The 25972-nt window shown below is 36.4% G+C and overlaps 1 protein-coding gene across 2 annotated transcripts in view; it reads right to left on the bottom strand.

Moving 5' to 3' along the window:
- Cntnap2 (contactin associated protein 2) overlaps positions 1-25972 on the bottom strand; it is a 2078180-nt gene that overhangs the window by 1265232 nt on the left and 786976 nt on the right. For both annotated transcript variants that reach the window (XR_005972587.1, XM_041635058.1), the window contains exon 4: positions 24939-25086. Coding sequence is in view for 1 of the 2 variants with exons in the window: in XM_041635058.1 (XP_041490992.1) it covers positions 24939-25086 (148 nt within the window). In the remaining variant the exon portion in view is untranslated. The remainder of the gene's footprint in view (positions 1-24938; positions 25087-25972) is intronic.

The raw sequence follows: 25972 nt of genomic DNA, 5'->3' as shown, positions 1-25972 counted from the left end.
ATCTGGAAAATAGGGAATGGTGATAGATCTAAAGGCTATCAACAAGGTTATTCAGTTCATGGGCCCTCTATAATCTATAATTCCTCTGCCTTTTCTATTACCAATGGAATGGCCTCTCACAGTTATTAAATGGAATATAGATTATGAGGCCAGGTGTTGGATAAATATACATTTACACATACACACTAACACACACACACACACACACACACACACACACACACACACATATATATATATATATACTTATTAATATATTTAGCTGGTTTTGGAGTTAGGCAATGGCTCTGTACTTCTCTAAATACAAGCTTGTTATTAAAAGGTGTATTCAAAGTTTCTGTCTCATATTGGGAGCCATCTGGTGTGGGACAGAAGGAAAACTTTAGGAAAAATTTTACTTTCTCCATCTCTATTTTTTCTATATCCTATTCTTCATTGAATATATGATGTTTGAATGTATTGATTCATTGAATGTATTGATTGTATGAATGATGTTTAAGTTTTCCCTAATGAACAATAGATTTCCCTACAGATCCTTTTCCTACAATAATCTTTGAAGTCTGTTGCGGGAGGTCCTCCCACTCCTCCAGCCTCTCACCGCTGAGGTACCAGCCCACTGGGGCGTGGTTTCTCTCCCTTTAAAAAAGCGGCCACTTCCCTCTTCTCTCGCTCTTCACTTCCTGCTCCGCCTGCGACTAGACTCCTTTCCTGGTTGCGTAGAGGGCTGTTGCCTGGGACAGTGATCTGTAAGTTTTTTCCCCTTTAAATAAATACCACCCTAATAATCATAACCCCGAATTGGTGTGGCATTGTTTGTGACTTACGCCTTCATTTTGGCGCCCAACGTTTGGTTTTAGAACCTCTCCTTTCCCCACTCGCAGCCGCGAGTTCGGCTTGGCGGCCCCAAGTTCGGCTTGGCGGCTGCGGCTGCGGGCTTGGCGGGCGCAAGTTCAGCTTGGCGGCCGCAGGCTTGGCGGGCTCTAGTTCGGCTTGGCGGGAGCCCTCCCCTTCCTCAGCCGCCAGCGGCCTTGGACTCCCCACGTGGATTTAAACTCCACAGGCCCGCGTAGTCTCTGGCTGCGTGGTTTGCTCTTTTCTGAGTCATTTTTAAATCTCCCTTGCAAGTACAGCTCTTAAGTGGCACAAACCAGAGCACGTGGTTGCTGAAAGCTGCAACCCCTCAGGGTGACTTGTTCCGTCTCAGGAATTGATTTAATTAGATTTATTTTGTTGAGAAACTTGAATTTTCCAGTTTTTAACATCTACTAAGGCACTGAAACAGGACCATGTTTTCACCGCGACTCTGCAACAGTGCCACCTGCTGGATAATAGGTAATATTGCAGTTTTTGTTTCTAACGCAAATTTTACTGCTTTGTTTTCACTAATACAATGGATTAGTAAATTTATATTTACTAATACAATGAATTACATCATACAAGGTTTATATGATTATGGGGATACCTTAATTTGCTTGTTACTAGCCTTCAGTTTTCTTTTCCATATTCTATCATTAAGGAAGAATATGGCACTACTAAGAACGATTGAATCTTTACGTACTAATAATGAACAGAAGAATATGGCACTCCTAAGAATGATAGAATCTTTACGAACTAATAATGAACAACTAATTGACAGGATTAAAATTATTGAAAATCAGAGGTTATCTGAACAAGTGGATACTATGACAGACAAAATTGATTCCATATCCAAGGGTATTAGAAAGTTACCTGAAAGGGTTCAGGCTGTTGAATTTGACGTTCAGACTTTATCACAAAGTTTTGATAAGGTAACAGACAGAATGTACCTCCAAGATGGGAATCTACATGATATACAAGAAAAGTTTAAGGAGGACATGTTATCTTTGAAGGAAAAAATTAAAGCTTTGGAATCACAGGTGCAGAATGGGGACCAAAAAATTGATACCTCAGTGAAATCACTGGAAATATATACAGGTCAGGAGATTCAGGATTTAAGAGAGACAATGATAAAAAGATTTGAAAAGATTGGGGAAATTATTGCAGCTGGTGAACAGAGTAAGGAGGCACAAGGACAGGATACAAGGCCTCCACCAGCTATTAGAACTGGCTTACCCAGGGTTCTAGCGACATACCCTATACTTAATTCTGAAAAAGCATCAACTTCTAAAGGCTCAAAGGGAGTCAGAGAAGCTAGATGGACGCCAATAGCAATGAATGATCTGAAAGAAATTAAGCAAGCTGTTGTTAATTTTGGCCTGCACAATGCATATGTAAAGGAAATGATAAGGACTTGGGCTTCTAATGCTAGAGCTACTCCCCATGATTTCCATCAGTTAGTGTCTGCAGTTTTAGATAATGGACCTTCCTTGATGTTTGGAATTTATTTCAGAGAAGAATCCAAACATATGGAACAGCAAGGAAGAGCAAAAGGTATTGAGGTTTCCCAAGATCAAATTCTTGGTGCAGGAGAATATGCTGATCCACAGGTCCAAGCTCTTTATGACGATGAAGTACTGTGTCTATGTCACCAAGCAGCTTTAAATGCTTGGAATAGGATACAAGATCCAGCAAAAAGGGTTGAATCATATACCAGAATTAGGCAGGGACAGAGAGAACCCTTTATTGACTTTTTGCAAAGATTAATTAAGGCTCTGGACATAGGGGTAACAGACCCAGAAGCTAGACGAATACTTCTTGAATCTCTAGCTTTTGAGAATGCAAACATAGAATGCAAAAAGATAATTGGGCCTTTAAAGTCTAGATCAGCACCTATGGATGAATGGATTCAGCATATGATGAATGTTGAGACGTTTAGCTATAATGATGAATCTTGGGTAGGAGAAGCGATTTCCAAAGCAATGAGGAGACATCAAACTGCCAGGTGTTTTAATTGTGGTAAATTAGGACATTTGCAAAGGAATTGCAGGCAAAGAATTTCTAGGAATAATATCTCTTCTGGGAATGACAAAAATAGGAGACCTCGGCCTTCAGGTATATGTAGGAGATGCGGTAAAGGCAGGCATTGGTCCAACGAATGTAGGTCAACAACAGACAGACGGGGCAATCCGATATCATCGGGAAACTCCTTGGGGGGCCTCTCGCAGGCCCCCAAGCCAACAGTGGCCCAGTCATTCCCAGTCACAGTGGAGAACGTGCCTCACCAAGAAAATTAAAAGCTCCAATTTCTGCTGTAAAAAGTAATACTGGTCTAAATGAAGAATTACGTGTGGAGGATGAGTCAAAAAACCCAATAGGACAGAGTAAACGTATATTTTGGCAGACTTCTATTAATGATCAAAGACCAAAGCTAAGAGTCTGTATAAATGGCACTTTTATTGAAGGCTTATTAGACACAGGTGCGGATGTAAGTATCATTACCCCAGAATCTTGGCATCCGAATTGGCCTCTTCAAGAGGTAGATGTTCAGTTCCTGGGAATTGGAACCCTATCTCGTGTAAAACAAAGCACAAGATGGGTTGAATGCATAGGGCCCGAAGGGCAAATAGGAAGACTAAGGCCATATATAGCCAATATTGCCATAAATTTATGGGGCCGTGACCTGCTACAGCAATGGAATACCCAGATTAACATTCCTGTATTTCCAGGAACTCATAATTCTGGGAAGGATATGATGAGGTATTATGGAAAAAGGTCACCAGCCATTCAGGCTGTACAAGAACATACAGCAAATACCAAACCTTTAGAGGTACCAACGGCCCTACCTTTAAAATGGCTAACTGAGAAGCCAATATGGACCAAACAATGGCCTCTAGCTGAAGATAAACTACAGGCATTGGAACAGCTGGTGCAAGAGCAACTAGATGCTCACCATATTGAAGAATCAACCAGCCCTTGGAATTCTCCTGTGTTTGTTGTAAAAAAGAAATCTGGTAAATGGAGAATGGTGACAGATCTAAGAGCTGTCAACAAAGTAATTCAACCTATGGGCCCACTACAATCTGGAATTCCTTTGCCTTCTCTGTTACCAAAAGGATGGCCTCTTATAGTTATTGATTTGAAAGATTGTTTTTTTTTTCACTATACCGTTACAAGAAAAGGATAGAGAAAAATTTGCCTTCACAGTGCCTACTTATAATAATTCTCAGCCTAATAGGAGATATCAGTGGACTGTCCTCCCACAGGGTATGCTCAATAGTCCTACACTGTGCCAATATTTTGTAAGTAAGCCATTGGAAATAATTCGTAAACAATTCCCCAAGTCCATCATTTATCATTACATGGATGACATCTTATTATCTGATTCAAATAAAGATACTTTAGAAAGGATGTTTGAAGAAGTAAAGAAAGTCTTGCCTAGGTGGGGATTACAAATTGCCCCTGAAAAGATTCAAAGAGGAAATTCTATTAATTACCTAGGTTACAGAATAGGGTTAGAGAAAATTAAAACGCAAAAGGCACAAATTAGGAGAGACCGGTTAAAGACTCTTAATGACTTCCAAAGATTGTTAGGAGACATTTCCAGTCTACGACCAGCTGTTGGGATAACACCTGATCTAATAGTTCATTTAAACAAAACATTAGATGGTGATAAAGATTTGAATAGTCCAAGAGAACTGACAGCTGAAGCAGAAAAGGAACTGACAATGATTGAGGAAAAATTACAGGAGGCACATGTGGATAGGGTGAACCCAAATCTTAGCTGCATCCTAGTCATATTGCCTTCCAGAATTTCTCCTACAGGGATTCTAATGCAGAGGGAAGATATTATTTTAGAGTGGATATTTATACCTAATAAACCAAGTAAAAAATTAAAAACTTATGTGGAAAAGGTCTCTGAATTAATTATAAAAGGTAAGCTGAGACTTCGTCAACTAGCAGGTATAGACCCAGCAGAAATTATAGTGCCTTTTACTACTGAAGAAATAAAAAAGTTATGGGAAGACAATGAACCGTGGCAAAGAGCTTGTGCTAACTTTTTGGGAGAAATTAATAGCAACTATCCCAAAAGTGATAGACTTAATCTCATAAAAAGAACTTCTTGGATTCTTCCTAGAATTGTACGTGATGCTCCAATAACTGGAGCCCGTACATTCTATACTGATGCAAATAAATCAGGGAAAGCAGGTTACAAGTCAGATGAATTGAGTAAGGTGGAACAAAGCCCTTATAATTCTGTCCAGAAGGCAGAATTATATGCCATTCTTATGGTGCTAAGGGATTTTAAAGAACCTCTTAATATAGTTACAGATTCACAATATGCAGAAAGAGTTATCTTGCATATTGAAACCGCTGAATTTATACCAGATGACACAGAGTTGACTTCATTGTTTATCCAGGTACAAGACATAATCAGGAACAGGCTTTGTCCGATGTACATAACACACATCCGGTCCCATACAGGTCTGCCTGGTCCTCTAGCCCAAGGCAATGCTGAGATTGATCAATTATTGATTGGAAGTGTGTTGCAGGCCTCGGAATTTCATAAGAAGCATCATGTCAATAGTAAAGGCCTAAAGAAAGAATTTTCCATTACTTGGCAACAAGCTAAGGACATTATAAAGAGATGTCCTACTTGTTCTTTCTATAATCAAACACCGTTGCCTGCAGGGAGTAACCCAAAGGGTACTAAGAGAAATGAAATCTGGCAGATGGATGTGTTCCACTTTATGGAATTTGGTAAATTAAAATATGTACACCACACCATAGACACGTATTCAGGTTTTCAATGGGCTACTGCCCTGAGCTCAGAAAAGGCTGATTCAGTAATCACACATTTATTGGAAGTTATGGCCATCATGGGTATACCTGCGCAAATAAAGACAGATAATGGTCCAGCATATGTATCTAAGAAAATGAAACGCTTTTTTGATTATTATAATATAAAACACATTACAGGTATACCAAATAATCCTACAGGTCAGGCAGTTATAGAAAGATCAAATCGTACTATAAAGGATATGCTGAACAAACAGAAAGGGACTGAAAACACCCCCAGAAATAGATTACATAATGCTTTATTAACCTTGAATTTTCTTAACGCTAATGAGAAAGGAACGACAGCAGCAGAAAGACATTGGATAATGGAAAAGTCTACTGAACTAAATCAACCGATTTATTTCAAAGATGTGCTGACCTCTCAGTGGAAGCCAGGAGATGTGCTACGTTGGGGAAGGGGTTTTGCTCTTGTTTCCACAGGAGAAGAAAAATTGTGGATACCATCAAAATTAATAAAGTTTCGATTTGAAGAGGAGAAACCTCTTGGAAAGGAGAAATGACAACTCATCCACAACGATGATATTCATACAGGTGGTAAGAAAAACATATAAAATGGGGGCAGGGTTCTGTTCTTATCTCCACAGGAAAACACTCATCTTTGAGAAATTCAAGGGACCCTGGATGTTTGGATACTGACAGATGGAAAAATACCTGTCCAATAGGAAATATGAAGACAACTGAATGGATTGTGTAAGTAATATTAAACCATATTTCTAAATTTATAAAGCTGGTTTTGAAGTTGGACTTTGGCTCAGTCCCTCTCCAATTCCAAGCCTGTTAGTAAGAGAAAAACCCAGAGTTTCTGGAGTTTCTGTCTCATGTCAAGAGCCATGATATGGGACAGAAAGAAATATGAATTTAGAAAACATCTTTGCTTTTCTTCATATCTATCATACTTTTCATTGAATATATCTATCATGTCTTTCATTGAATATATATATATGTTTATATATGTCTATATGATTAATGTTTAAGTTTTTCATAATGAACAATGAGTTTTTCCTGAAGTGACATTTGAAGTTTCCAGGAAGAAGATGGGGCCCCATAACAACAACTCCACCTGGTTGATATGACGTCATGATACTGATAGCGCTACTACAAGACCTGCTTTTGGTACCAGCTGCACAAGACAGTTCCAACTTGGTTAGCTGAAATGGTGCACATCTTATACAACATTTTGGCCAGACCTGCACAAAATACTCAGAGACTATTGGCAATTTTAAAAGACATTGATCTTGAAATTTAACCATCATTTCACTTTCACAGGATCCCCCAGAAAGAATGTCGCCCCCATGACAGCTGGAAGTAATTCTAGAGGACGACGTCCCCTTTCCCAGTAAAACTTGCCCTTGGGTTTAGGGACATCATTTAGGGGTTGATTATAATTAGTATACGATTGAGGGTTGGGGGAGGAATTTTATACGCTCAGGGATCATTTTGAAAAAAAAAAAAAAGAGGGATGATGGGATAATAGATTTGTAATTGTGAGTTACTGTTTTTAGACAAATACATTGGTATAGATTCTTGTATATTGATACAAAGTTAAATTATATTGACTATTGTACGCATGCATGTTTCTACCTCTGTTTAAAACATTTTTTTATGTATTGACATATATTGTATTGATATATATATATTGTATATATTTACCATATTGCAGTGTACATTTATACCTCTGATTAAGATACTTATATAATGATTGTGTATTGATATATATTTGCCTACTGCAATGTATATTTGTACATTGTTTATATTTGGAGGTCATTGTCCTCATTTGTTTCACAGTCGTTTATTGTCTTAGTCTTTAAGTTAGATAGATATTGAGAATTATATAGACTAATAGTCATCTAAGTTTGTCATTTATAATAGACTAATCAGGTTCTTTAGATATATAGAGATTATACTCAGTATAGATAGATAATCTTCAACTTCTTCAAAGAGCTGTAGAAAATGGCCTTTAATCTAACTCAGAGTTTTGTGGTAGTGCAACACAATTGCTCCTGGCAACACCACTCTATTCCCGAGAGAATGTTGAGCACCAAAGACACTCCACCTGGAGCCTTTCTTTTTGGCAGAACTGGCGTTTGGGCAAAGAAATGCCCATACCTCAACAACTGACAAAGATACAGAGCATGCATCAATGGATAAAACAGGACTGTCATATCCTGCCAAGTCAGGGTAAGATAGTTTTGAAAAGTTGCTTGCCTTAGAAAATGGTATGTCAGTTATGTTAGGCCTTAGCCAAAGTTGGTTGCTTCAACGCTGCTAATGTGACTTTGGGTGATTGCCCAGGTAGCTAGTTGTCTCTGTAATTTGTTGCATGTTTTGGAAGTTGTTCTACTGAACTTCCTAATTACCCAGATAACATTATTTCCCTTCTCAGATCTTCGATGGGGTTGAAGACTATATAAATGTAGTTACTTTCTCTCATGACTTGGCCAAGTTATTTATTATACAAGACCTAAGCTAGTTAGAATAGGATATTTGTACTTATTGTATATAATTTCATAGTAGGTTTAGAACTCTCTTATTTAAACAAAAGGGGAAGGTGTTGCGGGAGGTCCTCCCACTCCTCCAGCCTATCACCGCTGAGGTACCAGCCCACTGGGGCGTGGTTTCTCTCCTTTTAAAAAAGCGGCCACTTCCCTCTTCTCTCGCTCTTCACTTCCTGCTCCGCCTGCGACTAGACTCCTTTCCTGGTTGCGTAGAGGGCTGTTGCCTGGGACAGTGATCTGTAAGTTTTTTCCCCTTTAAATAAATACCACCCTAATAATCATAACCCCGAATTGGTGTGGCATTGTTTGTGACTTACGCCTTCAGAAGTCTCCAGGAAGAAGATGGGGTCCCACAACAACAACTCCGCCTGATTGAGATGACATCATGATGCTGATAGCGCTACTATAAAACCAGTTTTGGGGTACCAGCTGCTGAAATGGTGCACCTTCTCATGACTCCAAATAAGAACTTTAATAAAAAAAACCTACCGACTGGTCAAAAATTGTTTGCAACTATACTAGACAGTAATTTTAAAACTTAACCATCACTTTGCTTTTGCAGAATCCTTTTAGGAGAACATCACCCCCATGACAGCAGGAAGCAATCCTAGAGGACTACACCTCTTATTCCATCCAAAAAAAAAAATGTCCTTAGGGTTGGGAACACCATTTATGGGTTGTTGATTATTACTTGTACTAGGTAGAGGGTTGGGGTGAAAACTATGCTTGTTCTAAAAAAAAGGGGGGGGGATAATAATAGTGCATAATAGAGTGAATATTTGTGAACTACTATTTATGGATAATTTACATTGGTATGGATTTTGTATATTGATACAACTTCAAATTCTATTTGTTATTTTGTTTACATTATTTGTACACCTAAGCAAAGTTATTCCGTCATATTGTATATATGCATGCTTCTACCTCTGTTTAGGACATTTTGAATATTGATACAACTTTTAGGATATATTTTCATATTTCATTATATATTAGTCATACCTCTGATCAAGATACTTATATATTGTTTACATTCTGAGGTCATTGTCCTCTTTTGTTGCACATTTATTTACAAATTATTGAATATTGTGACATTAAGTGTTAGTCTTTAAGTTATACAGGTATTAATTATTATTGGTCAATTTTTGTTCATGTTCAATTAGCTTTTTTAGTTACATAGAGATTGTATTCTGTCTAGATAGGCAATGTTCGACCACTTCAAGGATCTGTAGAACATGGCATTTAAATAACTTAGGGTTCTGTTGACATGAAATATGACTGCTCCTGAAAGCACCAATCTATTTCCAAGAGAATGTTGACCATCAAAGATACTCTACTCAGACTTTGTTTTCCTCTTGACACAATTGGCATTTGGGCAAGTAACTACCCATACCTCAACCACTGACAAAGTACATGGTATCTAGAAATAGATAAGCAGAACACATGAAAAAAGACTGCCAAATCTTGCCAAGACAGGGTAAGACAGTTCTGAAAATTTTTTTTGCCTCTGAAAATGGTCTGCCAGTTATGCTAGGGCCTTAGCCAAAGTTGGTTGCTTCAACATTGCAAATGAGACTTTGGGTGATTGCTCAGGTAGCTAATTGTCTCGGTCATATATGGGTCACTTTGGAAGCTGCTTGATTGTACTTCCTGCCAGCTCAATTAATATTATCTCCCTTCTCAGGTCTTTGATGTGGTTGAGGATTATATAGTTGTAGTTACTATATTCTTATGATATATCCAAGCCATTTCCTATACAAGACTTAGACTCATTAGGATAGAATGACTATTAAAACTTTTAGCATACATTCCTTGCTTAATACTGTTTATGCTGATTTTTCATTCTAATTATTCTTGATATCTGTTCCTAGAGTATATAGTTTTGTATTGGGTTTGGAACTCTCTTATTGAAACAAAAGGGGGAGGTGCTGTGGGAGCACATTCTGCTCCTTGAGCCAATAGCCTTTAAGATACAAGTCAACTTTGGCATAGTTTCTTATACTGTAAAAGCAGCTGTAAGGTGTGTGCTCCTTCTCTTGCTTCCAGCTCCACTTCAGGCTGCTACACTCTGTTCCTGTTTGTGCAGAGGACTATTATCTAGGACAGTGATATGTAAGTTTTACCTTAAATAAATAACTCTTTTATTATTCATAATTCTGAACTAGTGTCGAATTATTTTGTGACTTCTGTCATCATAAGACCACTGTTTGTCTGGGAGCAACCTAGTCTGGGATGTCCTAGGGAGTATATTAGAGCCAGAGAACTTTGTGGGACCAACTCCAAGCCAGAGACCTCTGCAGGAGTCAATCCAGACCAAGGGCATTTACAGAAACAGAACTGAGCAAGTGTCCTAGGCCAAAACAGGCCTGAGGCAGTGAACTCCACAGGAGCAGAACAAACCCTGGGAACACTGAGTAACCTTCAGGGACATGAAGTAACTAACAGGAATTGTGACATTGAATGTACCATGAGGCACAACCATCTGAGCCTTGGATCCACTGGCACCTGGAAGATTGATCATCAGAGTCACAGACAGACCCAACTACACCAGTCAGAGGAAAAGTTGAGTAGACAAGGTAAGAACACATACAACTCCACAAATAACAACACAACATCATTAAAAAATAGTGACCCTACAACAGCAAGACTTGAACAACCAAATATAAATAAAGGGGAATATTTGAGGCCCTTCAAGCAGAAATGAAAAATTTCCTCAAAGAAATGGAGGAAAAGACAAACAAAAACTTGGAAGACATCAGCAAATCCCTTAAAGAAAGCCAAGAAAAAGCAATCAAACATATGAAAGAAACTATTGAAGACTTGAAAACTGAAATAGAGACAATAAAGAAAACACAAGTCATGGGAATTATAGAAACAGAAATCATGAGAAAATGATCAGGAACCACAAATGCAAGCATAAACAGTAAAATACAAGAGATAGAAGAGAGACTCTCAAGTGCTGAAGTTACAATAGAGGAAATAGACTCATAGTCAAAGAAAACATTAAATCTAACAAAAGCTTAACACAAAATATCCAAGAAATATGGGACACCATAAAAAGATAAAACCTAAGAATAATAGGTGAAGAAGAAGTTGTTCAACTCAAAAGCACCGAAAATATATTTAACAAAATCATAAAAGAAAACTTTCCAAACCTAAACAAAAATATGCCTATGAAGATACAAGAAGCTTCCAGAACACCAAATAAACAGGATTAAAAAAGAAGTCCTCTCGCAACAAAATAGTCAAAACATTAAACATACAGAATATTAAGAGCTGCAAAGGAAAAAGGCCAAGTAACATATGAAGACAGACTTACCAGAATAACACCTGACTTCTCAATGGAGACAATGAAAGCCAGAAGGTCCTGGTCAAGCATTATGTAGACATTAACACACCATGGATGCCAGCCCAGACTACTACAACCAGCAAAACTTTCAATCACCATAGAAGGACAAAACAAGATATTCCATGACAAAATGAGATTTAACAAAATACCTAGCCCCAAACCTAGCCTTACACAAAGTACTAGAAGGAAAATTCCATCACAAGGAAGTTGGCTGCATCAACAAAAACACAGACAATTGACGATTTCACAGCAGCAAATCCCAAAGAAGGGAAAAACACAAAAAAACATCATCAACAATGAAAACTAAATTAACAAGAGATAGCGATCACTGGTCATTAATATCCCTTAATATAAATGGACTCAACTCACCTATAAAAAGAAAGAGGCTAACAGATTGGATATGAAAACAGAATCCATCCTTCTGCTGCATACAAGAAACACACATCAACCTCAAAGACAGACATCTCTTCATAGTAAAGGCTTGGGAAATTTTTTTCTCAATCAAATGGACCTATGAAACAAGATGATGGAGTATTCCTAATATCTAACAAACTAGACCTCAAACTAAAATCAATAAAAAGACAAAAAAGACATTTCATATTAGTCACAGGAAAAGTCCATCAAGAGAAAACCTCAATACCGAACATCTATGCCCCAAATACAAGGGCACCTTCATATGTAAAAGAAACACTTCTAAAGCTTAAATCATATATTAAACCCCACACACTAATAGTGGGAGACTTAAATTCTCCACTCTCAGCACTGGAAAGGTCAGTCAGACAAAAAAATGAACAGAGAAATAAGGGAACTAACAGATGTTATGACTCAAATGGACTTAACAGACATCTATAGAACATTCCATCCAAAGATAAAAGAATATACCTTCTCAAAACCTCATTGAACCTTCCCAAAAACTTACCACATACTTGGAAAACTGAAATTAAAATCAAACCAGTCTCAGTTCTCTTAGCCAATGTCATATGACATGCAAACAGACTTAATATCACAAGTTTAAAATAGTACTAACCAATGATGTGGTTTTATGATGGAATTTGATATCCTGGAGGAAAAACTATAACATGCTCTTTTTGGACATCGTTGATTAAAGTAAGGGTTAATATAACCTGCATGGTAAAAAAAAAAACAGACTTATAAATTAAGTCTCATCTAGAGCCTAACATTACCCATAACTTTGGGAAATAAACCAGGATACTGTGGTATATTGCTTAAGAGTGAAGCAGATGTTGTATTGTAACATGAGAGGCCAGGACTGCTTGTGTTTCTGTCCTGCCCGGTACCCAACAACTGTTTAGTCCCAAAGAAAATCAGACAAAGATCTCTATAAGTTATAAAGCTGATTGGCCCATTAGCTCTAGCCTCTTACTGGCTAACTCTCACATCTTGATTAACCCATTTTTCTGATCTATGTTAGCCATGTGGCTCAGTACCTTTTTTCAGTGGGGCAACTCACCTCCTGCTGCTTTTGTGGTCTGGGCAGGAGTGGGAGGAATCAACTTCCTCCATCCCAGAATTTTCCTGTTCTCATTACATCATTTCGACTTCCTGTCTGGTTTTTCTGCCTATACTTCCTGCCTGACCAATCAGCATTTATTTAAAACATGATTGACAGAATACAGACAATTTTCCTGCACCACTAAACCAGGACACTGTGGTATATTGCTTAAGAGTGAAGCAGATGCTCTATGCCTCACAGTCAGGAAACTGGAAGCCTTGGTAAGAACTGTGTGTTCTATTCCCAACTTTGCTCTCAAGGATGTAGTCACCAAATCCAAATCTCTTCTTCAGATCCAAGACCAGTACCTGCTGATCTCTGAGGAGTGGACTCTGGTTGCTGACCAGAGAGCATATTAATTCAATAATCCTATCACAGAAATGCTAAGCATGTTTATATAAGTACCCTAAACAAGGTCATCCTCTTCAACACATATTTTTAGATACTTTTTTTCTCCTGACACTCAAATTTAGAATGCTTGAGGGTAGATATTCAAAGTAAGAGTGCCTTTTTTCTTCTGATATTATTCCTCCATCTAGCTGGAAATAAAATAGAGCACAGGCAGCTTCAATCCTTCCTGGTCTGCGCAAAAAAAAAAAAAAAAAGAAAAAAAACATGAGGATTGGAAAGACTAATGCAATATTTTCAATATATAATATTAAATATAAGAATTATAATTTTAAAATTGATAATTGTTTTCAAACCTAATAAAAGAAATGCTGCTATTCTAGCAGAAGCATTTTAAAATAAATTTTGGTAAGATCTACTTTACATGATTTAGATTGCTTGGTATTTGAGAAGTGATCACACTAAATGATTATTTTATTATATTGTTCCTTTTAATTCATCATGATGATGATAACTGCCTGCGTCAATATTTACTTTTGTCTGACTTGTCAATTTCAACAGGTAAGAAGATATTAAGACTTACTGCTCAGAATAAAAACTAATAAAAGAATCTTGTATATATTTGCAGTATTTTAATTTTTACTTCTTTTCCTTTCAGTAAACAGGGATGCCTGATTTTTAAATGTTGACAAAGTACATCTCTGTGACTTAGACCTTTCCTGCCTTTCAATACCTCAATAAGTATTGCTGTGCTCTGTGCAGAAGGTAAGGTCTCTCAGAATTGGGGTTGCCTGAGGAAAATATTGGCTAAAATGGATAAACTTTCTGTCTCCAAATGCATGAGAACATGAGCTGTGTTTATTTGTGAGTTATTCCCTAATTTCCTTATAGAAGAACCAGTCCTCTCATCATCTAAATCGCCTTTGGACATCCGGAAGGTAGACAGTTACTGAGATACTTCCTTACTGAATATCTTCTGTATGCTCTCATAGTGATAGTTGATGAGCCAGACCATGCTTATGTTCATAAGAAGACCCAAAATTACACCATCTGTGGGTCAATGCTTAGACTGTAGAAAGTCACTGTGAGTAGGGAAGAAAAATCAGGGGAGACTTCAGCATGATGAAAAGTTTTTAAATTTCAGAGGTGGGTCAGGGCTGAGGATTATACAGGGTTTCCAGGACTATAATTAACTCTCTTATGCAAGTGACACAACCCCGTGGATTTGGGTCTCATTAGAAAAAGAAAGTATTTCCTGGAAGGTCTTTGGAGAAATTCTTAGCCTTAACATTCTGGTGGGGTGCACATATGGATCTTTCTGCACTAATTAAAATGGTTATTTGTAGCGCACACCTGAGTATAGTTCTTTTTCAACACTTTGTCAAATAGAAGCAATAATATGTGTAAACTTCTGTTTTTGTTTACTTTTCATGGAAAATTATTTTAATGAAAGAATTTTGGATGGCTGTAGACAGTAAAAAAAATCACATCATCTCATTTCTATAACAGGAGCAAACAATTCATAATTCAGAAGCACAGAGGAGCATAAATGCACGTTCATTCCCTGTTCGTTGCTAGCTATTATAGTTCTGTTGATTTTATAAGTCAACTTCACTTTTAAAGTTCTTGAGAGTAAATTTAAACTTAGACATCTTGGTAAGCAATGCAATTTTCACATCTAAATCAGTGTTATGCTAAGCAGGTCTTCAAAATGTGAACTTGTGCCCAAGGAGAAGGTTACATTCACTTCTTCATCAAGCCAACTCAGTAGTAGTTATTTTACCACTGAAGAAATTCACACAAAAATAATTCAGTCCTGACAACCTATCTCATCACAGACAGGAAAAATAGGAATACATATGTTTTTCCTGATTAACCTTTTTTTTTTCACTTTAAACATTGCTTTCAAATGTTGATCCAGGAGTTAGACCCATTGTGCAACTGACCAGTGAAGTAATATAATGCTAAATAATGTTTTTATCTTTTAATATATTTAGCTTGCATTTGGCATTTTCTGAAGTAAGGAGAAAACAAGGCATGGATAACCTGGGCATAATTTTCATAATCTCCCAAATATCAGAGTGACTTCTCTTGCCTCATTATCACTTCCAAAGGAAGCTATATTTATACAACATAGAATGCACATATACTCTATTTATTACAAAACAGTTGGATTCAGTTTGAAGTATAAAATACTTTTAAAAGGACTGAAGAAAAATTCACCACTGTGGAAGTAATATCTGTTCGGTATTTGTGTTATTTTCTACATCTAACAATGTGGGAATGTAACAACCCTGCATGTCTTGTGTATGTTAACACACTTGTCTGGCAGTGCTAAGTAGCTGCTTTTCTTGGAACTCATATTGGAAACTATTGTCCATATTTATTTTGACTTACATATATTTTCAAATTCATCTAAGAATCAAGCCCATGATAACATCATCATTTTATACATATGTTAAGTCTCATGTTACTGCAGTTTGAATTAATATTAACAACAAATAGTTGACTAAAAACATAAGTGATTGAAAGAAACATTGATTTTTTTTTGCTTCATGTAACTCTGTTAAAGCATTTATTAATGCATTGAATATGTCAGTTACTTAAACATTTTGTAGGTCAGCAGAACATTACCATTCAAGATGATACATCAGTGACTGAGGTGTAGCTCAGGGGTAGAGCAATTGCTGAGCATGTATAAGATCCTAGGTACAATCCCTAGCACCTATATATATATATATATATATATATATATATATATATATATGCATATATGTAAGCATGTATGTATACATATATATGTTTATATATAATATAATGTGTCCTTAACCAATAAAACAATTTTGCATACTCAAATAATTAAAATATTTCATTAAGAACTTAATTTACATTGACATAATAAATATCTGATATTAGTAACTTCAGAAAATATTTCTTGCATATTTATAAAATGTTAATTAATAAGATGAAAATATAATTAATATAATATATAAATAATATAATATAATTAATGGTCAATGCCTGCCTGTCTATATATATGTTTATATATAATATAATGTGTCCTTAACCAATAAAACAATTTTGCATACTCAAATAATTAAAATATTTCATTAAGAACTTAATTTACATTGACATAATATCTGATATTAGTTACTTCAGAAAATATTTCTTGCATATTATATAAATGTTAATTAATAAGATGAAAATATAATTAATATAATATATAAATAATATGTATATAGTATAATAATATAATATAATATAATATAATATAATATAATATAATATAATAAATGGTCAATACCTGCCTGCCTGCCTGTCTACTCATTACAGTCTGGGGATATTTTGGAAAATAATTCCCATTCATAAAGAGAGTAGTAAGAAACAAGATTTAGACTATTCCAGAGCTAAAATTATTTGTAATGAAAATTATATTGGAGCTCTATGTTGCAAGATAAGAAAAGTTCTCTAGGTGTAGGAAAAGTGGGCTGTTTTCTAGGCAAGTAGAACAGGTTGCATGAACACATGTAAAAAAAATGTCACCTGTGAGTTTTGAAATGGAGAGTTTCATTTAGTGTAGCATAAATGCAAGAGAGAAATGATATACTATGAAAATAACAAAAGTGCTTGGTGAGTAGAAAGAAATTATATTATTTATTTAAAATTTAGCTTATTTTGTAATTAATTATGTCCTAAAAAAGCTTCATGCTCAAATCAGACTTTGAGTTGCATTTTGTCTACATATCATACTCAACCAATATACAAGGGAGTTTTATTATGTTTTTTATTGTTTGAAAATTTCATGTGTACATATAATGTACTTTGATCAAATCTACTCACATTATCTCCTCTGCATGCCTGCCCTACTCCTAATTTCCCTTTCCAACTTCATGTGTTTCGTTTTGTAAGCTGAATGAGTCTACCCAGTGCTACCTGTATGTGTTTGGGCTTATAACCACCCACTGGAAAATGCGCAACCTCTCAGGGATAACAATCCTGAAGAAAACTGACTTTCCCCAATAGCAGACATCAATTGCCAGTAGCTCAATGACTAGATGTGGAATTTTATACAAACACAGAGAAAGTCTATTTTAAACTAACTATAGACTTCCTAGTCAATGTAACCTTATCAACTTTCTTTAAGCACAGATGTGATATTATCAGATTTGTATTCTAAGGTAAATTAGAAAACACTTTATAAATAATGTAATGTAATTTGTTCATTAAGTTGATTAATCTTCATAAAATGTATTAATATGCTAGGCAATATTAAAATAGTTCATTTTTGTTCATTTGAACTCAACACTTTCATTTTAGTAAAAAGCAGTCAAAAAAATCTAGTTTTAGCTGTTGTACAAATTTCTTATCTGAAATACTTTTTTATCCTAATTCTGTCATTCCTTAAAAGGTGGCTGGCTTTTGCTTTATGCCATCACCCATGCTGATTAATTCGTCTTGTTCATGCTTCCATAGCCAGATACTTACTTGTCATCTTCTTTCAAAACACAGTCCTCTAGAGGACATGGATCATGATTTAATTGTTTCCAAATGCCCAAATACATATGACAATTAGGAAATTTTCCCTGATAGAATCAGAGAAATTGAGAACACAGTGTTCCCTCTGCCCATACAAGATTAAATGTTCAATTTAAACAGGACAGCACAGGCTCTTTGTTAGAGCTGCTTTTTTTTTCTATGCCCAGCTAAAATAATCTCAATTGTTGTAGATTTTAATAAACAAATACAGCTCTGTATTGACGTACTTCTCAAAATTTCTACATACAAAGAACCATAGAATGTGGACTGATTTGATAACGTTTCAGATTTCATACATTAACTGGGATTCTTCCTGGATTAGAGTACATCCTAAATCTGACAACCAGTGTCATTTATAAAGGGCATATGAGTATAGTGAAGTATAGACACACACACACACACACACACACACACACACACACACACAAGAGGCTTTGCAAAGCTAGACACTAAAGTGCTCAGACAATGAATGCTGAAATGAATGTTTACCATCTCAAGTTTGGGTATATTTTTTTAGACAATGTGTGTCCCTCTTAACTTCTAAATAAAACCAACTCTGCTATCATCTTTATTTAAAATGTATCCTCTGTGGAGCTATGAATAACCAAATTCATGTTTCACTGCTTACTGTGTGTGGAAGTTACAAAAGCTCTTGTGAGCAAAGTACATGTAAGTGCATGGCAGTATTTTCTTGTCTTGGTAGAATGTATCTATGGGATTTAGCTGTAGTCCCTAGAAGGGATGTTGTTATTGGAAAGAAGATGTGACACTAACCCATCAGAAAAGGATGAACACAGTCTGTGTAGCATTTATTCTCAGCTCCTTTAGACATACTTGTGTCAACTTTCTACTATGGTTTTCTCAGGTTAAATCATCTAGAATTTAGTAGTTGATCATCCATATTGGGATACATATATATGTTATCATAGCACAATAGTTTGTACTCTTAATTCTCAATCTAACAGCTAATCTAACAGATGTGAAGGCTCTGGTTAAAAACTAATTTAGAATTTGCTATGGGAAATTATCACTACACTGCACATTTGTCCTCTGTAAGTGGAATGCTTATATAAAGCAGCCATATATTACGGTTATTAAACAGAGGCTTCTCTTTTGTACTTCCTGCCATAGTTTCAATGTGGAGTAAAATGGTTAGGGTCAGTGCAGGATTAAGGGCAAGTGAGCTGATATATGTGGTCTACATCTATGAGATTTTAAACTACAGCATGGATTAGATTCACTTAACTTGAAGGAAACTAAATGCAGAGGGGAGTGAGCAAGTGAGTTTCCAAGGGGGGAATTAGAACTCAGAAAAAGTCAGGGACCTAAAGCAGGAGAGGATATGAAGGCTGCAGAGCAATGGCATGGAACTAAACTTCTCCATATGAGGTAGTGAGAGGCAGTTTTTGTTTTCAGCCTGGAAGGAGACGGATTTCTCAAATGCCAAAATGATCATGGAAGAACTACAGGAAGTAAGAGGGGAGCATGGAGTACAAACGTGCTCACTCAGCAGAGTGTTCCCATTCTCCTCTCCCCCCTTAGCTGCCCATTAAGAAAGACCCCTGACAAGCCTTCAAGGCATTTGTAGAAGGATGAAAGAACGCATTTCTCTCTTCCACAGGAGAACTCTAGGCTACAGTCATCCTTGCTGAGACCGAGGAACACACTGCATTTCTACCTACTAATAGAGACAAGTGGGAGGGCAAGTCTGATCTACATTTCCCAGACTGCCTTTCCCTCTTGAAGAGTGTAGAAGATTAAGGCAAAGCAAAGTCATCTAAGTGTCCATTCTAGTTCATATTTCAGTATACATTTAAACAGTGGTATCTCCCGGAAAGTTAGTCATAAATGTGTCACACATTGTTTTCCTACGATGAATATAGTTCACCTTTTTAAAATGTGAAATGAATATATTTCACATTTTTCAAAAACAGACTACGAAGAATGTGCTCTGTATCTTTGGAGTGTTCAGAGGAGTGGGTAGTCATCACCAATTAGACAGCAATGAGTTCCTCAGACTATTAAGGAAAAAAAAAAAGCTGAGAGGGTATTATTTAAAAATAAAATAAAACAACAGTTATGGGTTGTTTGGATCACACCAACATAAAAGGAAAAGCAAAGAGGGCTTTGTTCTTCCAACTCCTCACTCTAACATGAAGCCAGAAGTCACATTATTTAAATTCGTATCCACAAAGTTTTTAAACAACTACAAAGTTAACTCTTTTGGTTGTCAAAGTTGGATGTTGAGTCCTTTGATAAGTAGTTGCGGCCAGTCCCTGGAGCAGGCAGGGAACATTTGGAGGATGCTGGAGGGCACTGCTAGAGAGCTTCTTCTTGTAAAGATTGATTTGCTAACATCATGTTGTCGCTAGCATGGCTTTATTGTTTGAGCTATGAAGAACAATCACAAACTTCGGTTCATATCTAGAAGGTTGAATTTGGTTTTGTTTGTTTTGTTTTTATTATCCTGAGACAGGATTCAGCGATTAGTCTCCTAGGGATGAAATCAAGGTGTGGGCAAGGCCACACTCTATCAAAGGGTTGAGCTGACTCCTCTTTTTCCTACAGCATTTGGTCACTGCAGTGTTTTTTGATAGGCAATTACTTTATTGCCATTCTGGTGTCAGGGTCCACAGTGCCTCCTCTTCCTCTACCTGTGCTGAGTGACCTAAGGGAAGGTAGTTCTCACCCAGGTAATGCATGCTGCATTCCTTGTGCCAGGACTGCCGATCACATCTTCAAACATAGTTTTAGCAAGGAATTAGGTTCTAAGAATCAGGCTCTAATGTGTTTGGGGACTACTACCTAAATAATTATAATGCTATTTTTCAATTTCTATCTTATATTTATTTAATGTTATGTTTTCACTTATCATATACTGCATTGATATTTATTGACATAAATGTTAACATATATAATGTTTGCTCCATGGAAGGCTTCTCCTAGGAAAGTTTGGCTTCCTGTTTAGTTTCAGCTATTTCTTCTTCCTGTCTTGCGATTGTCAAAGCACAGGTGTGATGAAAATTCCCCTGAGAGAACAGACTCTACATCTTAAATTTGGACTTCTATGACTATAGAGCATGTTGTCATATTTAAACTACAACTGAGAAGACTCTCTTTTACTGTGAATGTTAAATGACCTCAGTTATACTACATATTTTAAAATGATTACTTCTAAAGAAAAACATTAAACATGGGATGTCTAGATTTCATAATAAGGGCTCTGTGGGAGACAGAGAGAGAGAAAATGAGAGAGAAAAAGCTTTGATCATTTAAAACTGACTAATTAATTAATTAATAAGGACTGCAGCCAGAAATATGGGCAAATATTTTTATTTATTTTTTTTTCCAGAGTTTGGCTTTATTTTGCAGTACAGAAATCATTTGGAGCCATTTTGAGACAGACATCATTGAAATCAAGGCTCTGTCAAATCAATACTGCATTGCAGCTTGGTCCATTGAAGAAGCCATACCTGGGATAAAAGGTGCTTCTATATTTTACCTGCTTACCTCCTTTCCCCTTCTCAGCAATTGTAGTAGGTTAAAATACCACATACTAGCTTCCTCCAAACAACTCGCTAAGTCTGAAGTTTGGTTAGAAGTTTATGCCCACATAAAACCGAGCAAATATTTTTAATAAATACTTCAAAAAAAGATAACAGTAGTGATCCACAATTCTAACCTCTCTAAAATGTCAGGACACTCATCACTAAAGCTAAATGATATGTAATGAACATGTACTAAAACCTCAAAATTAATTTTAAAACATCTGGATTTGTAGACGAACAGGAATTCTCACAGAACTTGTGAAGATGTAAATAAATACATCCAGTTTATAAAATCTTTAGTCCATTTGACCAAAGTTGAGCACACACACACACAAACACACACACACACACACACACACACACACTCAAGCATGCATGCACACCACACATTAATATGATACCATACCCTCTATTTGTATTTTCTTTATTAAGGAGGCAAAAGTAAGCATCTTTCCACTGTACATAATAAAATGAGGACATACTAAAATGATAACTCTACCCAAGGCTAACCTTGAGGAACTCATGAATTTAATGATATGATCAACTTATAGGCAGAAACAACAAGGAAGAAGTGTCTCTCTCCAACAGCCCATGCTAATAGCTTATATATACTTCAGAGTAAAAGGACCCATTGAACATATGCACTGCCTATTTCATCCCTCAGCACCAACAGAACAAATGGAGCAAATCTTGTAAGAGTCTCATACAGATAATCATATCTGTTCTGATGCCAAGATAGGAAGACCTATGTCACACTGGGTTTCACAAATTCTGTATCTATACCATCAGAAACACTAACAGCAACTCTTAAACCAAGCAAACAAAAGCTAAAGACAACTCAATGCTTATCAATTTGAATATTAGTTTATATGTAGAATAAGAGTGAATAATTAATATCTCAAAATATGGCTATTTCTAACAAAGATTTTAATAAAATAAACCAATTGGATGATGCTTCGTCTTCTGTGTCCCTGAATACCATAAAACACAGTAGAAAGGACCTTAATTTATGTTGGGGTTCTGTGTTGGCTTCTCCCAAAGATCTAACTCATTTCCTTCAAATGTTACATTTTCCCAATAAGTTAAATCTGTCCCAATTTTCATTATATATGCAATATATAGATATATGTGTTTATAATGCAATGAGCAAATTATGTTAATGGATGAATATTTAAATAATTTTCCTGGCCACTTTATTGCATTCTTAAGCATTTGTCTCTGAACTCAGAAGATACTGTTTCATTATATCTGTAATTACTGTAACTACTGCTTGAAAGAATCTTTGCAACTAAATTCTCATAGACATGAAAACTTTACATATTCTTTATTATGAAATATTAAGTATTCCATTAATTTTAAAGTCTTAAAGAAGGAATTTTGCACTTTATGGTTATAGTGACGATTTATGTTTATGTGTCTGTAAGAAATGATAGGTAAAAGTATAACTGGATATTTCTTGCAGAAGCTGATAAACCAATTCCCCTTCCTATCTTTCCCAACATTTTCTCTCCTTTGTGCAATTGGCAGCATAAGAAAAACATGTCCTGAGTGGACAGGAAAATACAATACTGTAAATTTAATGTTATGAAGCCAGTGTTTGCAGATAAAATTTTTATTGTCCAGTAGTTTCAAAATTCAGCAATCTTTAAAGTGGCTTTGTGTTAGCAAGAATTCACAAAGAAAATAAGTGAATACATATCTTCTTTAAAAGAATCCATCCTCAGATTTGACCTAAAGGAACTTCTGCAGATAGAGTTTTGATGTGACTCGGAACCTATGGAGGCAGAAGATGTAAATACAAAGACAGGGAGATAAGGAGGCCCAGAAGAAAGCTAAGGAGCAGCCAAGGTAGAAAGAAAGGGAAGGAAGAGGGCAGAAGAGAAAGAGAAATACATTAGTTTCCTCTCTTTTATCTGATGTTTTTATTTCTAAGGTTTCAGTGCCCCACATTCAACTATTTCCTAAAGTATTCAATATAAAATTACAGAAATAAAAAAGGACTTCTGAGGTTTAAGCATCTTTCGTTACAGCAAATTGTTTAATTGTGCTATTTCATTAGTAATGCAAATCTCTTAATACCTTACCATGTCTAATTTATAAATCAAACTTTATCATAGATGTGTGTGCATAATGAACAGCTGTGTATATAAGATTCAACACCACTACACTTTTAGATACCTACTGACACTCCTGTGGAAAATCTTGGACAATGGGTGGCCCACTTTACCACAAGCAGAGAAAACAGATAGCAGCCTTCCAATCCCCGAAATCCACATATTGGATAGATTAGATTTAAGTGTGATATAGTTAAGAACTTTTTAAAGATGGAGATTATAGCACAATTAAATAAAAAGAAACATTATACGTAAAATTGAACTTAAAAGGTGAAAAACATGCCGGGCGGTGGTGGCGCACGCCTTTAATCCCAGCACTCGGGAGGCGGAGGCAGGCGGATCTCTGAGTTCGAGGCCAGCCTGGTCTACAAGAGCTAGTTCCAGGACAAGAACCAAAAGCTACGGAGAAACCCTGTCTCGAAAAATTAAAAAAAAAAAAAAAAAAAAAAAAGGTGAAAAACATAACCCAGTGGTTGAGGCTGACGGACTCTCTCAGCAGCTAAAGTCTCTTGTCACCAAGCCTGACAGTCTAAGATCTTCATTACCAAATGATGGAAGAAAAAAAACCAACTCCAAATTGTTGTCCTTTACTACATACACACACGGGACACACACATTCTTACAAACACACACACACACACACACACACACACAAATAAAAATTTCAAAAACCTTAAAATTTCCAGTTTTTGCCATCTAAAGAAGAATGACAAGTCACGACAAGGGGCATGGTGAGTCAAAGGAAGCCTTGAAAAATGAATCTTAACTCTTTACCAAATGCCAGAGGGGTGGATCTTGGGTAGATCACCTGCTTTTAAATAATTCATAAGAATTAATTCATTTTAACCAATACTTACTTCAGTGCAGTAAGCAAAATCACTTCTATCTCCCTCTCTTAATGCACTCTATTTAAAATAATGTTTTTTGACACAAAATCTCATTCATCTCAGCTCATGATTGTCACAAACTAACTATGTAACTGAGGATGGTTTTGAATTTCTGATTTTTCTGTCTCTTCACGCTTTTTGCTCTGATTGCAGGCATCAACACCACATTTAGCAATGAGGTCCTGAGAACAGACCTCGGGATTTAACACAGTCCAGACAGTCATTTCACCTCCTCAGCACTCAGTTAATATATCCTTAGATGCATATATGTGTTATATATTTATATCCTAAAATATGAAAAACAACCCAGTGCTATGTACATACATAAGTGTGTGACAGTTCATTTTTAAAAAGTGTAAGCAACTTTAAAATAAAGTTTGCAACTTCAACGATGTTGACCCATGATACCAATGTAACTTTGGCATTTGGCACTCACAGTAAGAGCAGCCATAGACTTCTGCACGTAGCCCTATGTGGCCTTCTTCATTCCAGTCCAGGGGCACGATGCGGACATAGCGGGCAACAATGGCATGCTGCAGGTCATGTCGGACTACACTGTCAGAATTGACATTTCCAGGAAAAGCCTGTAAATAAAAAAAAAATATTTAGAAACCTGTGAAGAACACTACAGAGACAAAGATATACTTTCTTCTCCAGTAATGAAGTTTCATCGTCTCACATCAGAAGCATGAAAATAATGCTTTTCATTTCTTTTATTTAAAAATTCACTGTTATGGTGCTTTGAGGAGATAACTAAGTAGGTAAAACACTTGCCATGAAAGATAAGAATTAAAGAATGGATCCTAGAAAACATAGAAAAGGTAGCAGATGTGGGGAGCCTCCTGGAATCACAGGACTCCAGAAATATGGGATCCCTAGAGCAATCTAGTTAGTTAGACTTATACAAGAAAAAGGCTTCTGGTCAGGTGAGAACCTGCCACAGGAAATAAAGTGGAAAGTGATGGACAAAGAGACCAAGAATCTACTTTGAGCTTCAACACACATGTATAACATGTAACCTCGCATATACGGACATATACACACAACACCTCCTTTTACATTTGTAGGGGAAAGAAATGAAAAAAAAATGTTATTTTAAGTGAGAAATGGGCTAAAGTATCCAGATATCCTTTTATTCACACACACACACACACACACACACACACACACACACACACACGTAGAAGGAGCAATGGGCCACTTCCCACCGCCCAGCTCCTGGCCACCTGGCTAGCTTATGCCCCGGAATAATAGCACAGAAACTGTATTCTTTTAAATACTGCCTGACCCATTGTATCTAGCCTCTTCTTGGCTTACTCTCACATCTTGACTAACCCGGGAAAGAGTCAGCATGTCTGACCTTGCGGCTGGCTCCAAGGCATCTGCCCAGAGAGGAGAGGCATGGCGATTGCCTCACTTCCCTTCTTCCCAGCATTCTGTTCTGTCTACTCTGCCTATCTAAATTCTGCC

Source organism: Microtus oregoni, unplaced genomic scaffold (assembly GCF_018167655.1).
Source record: "Microtus oregoni isolate MIOR12 unplaced genomic scaffold, Mior012 000046F_ref0000063, whole genome shotgun sequence".
NCBI classification, from domain to species: Eukaryota; Metazoa; Chordata; class Mammalia; order Rodentia; family Cricetidae; genus Microtus; species Microtus oregoni.
Note: the sequence above shows the minus strand (reverse complement) of the source record. Positions and strands in the feature narration are given on the sequence as shown.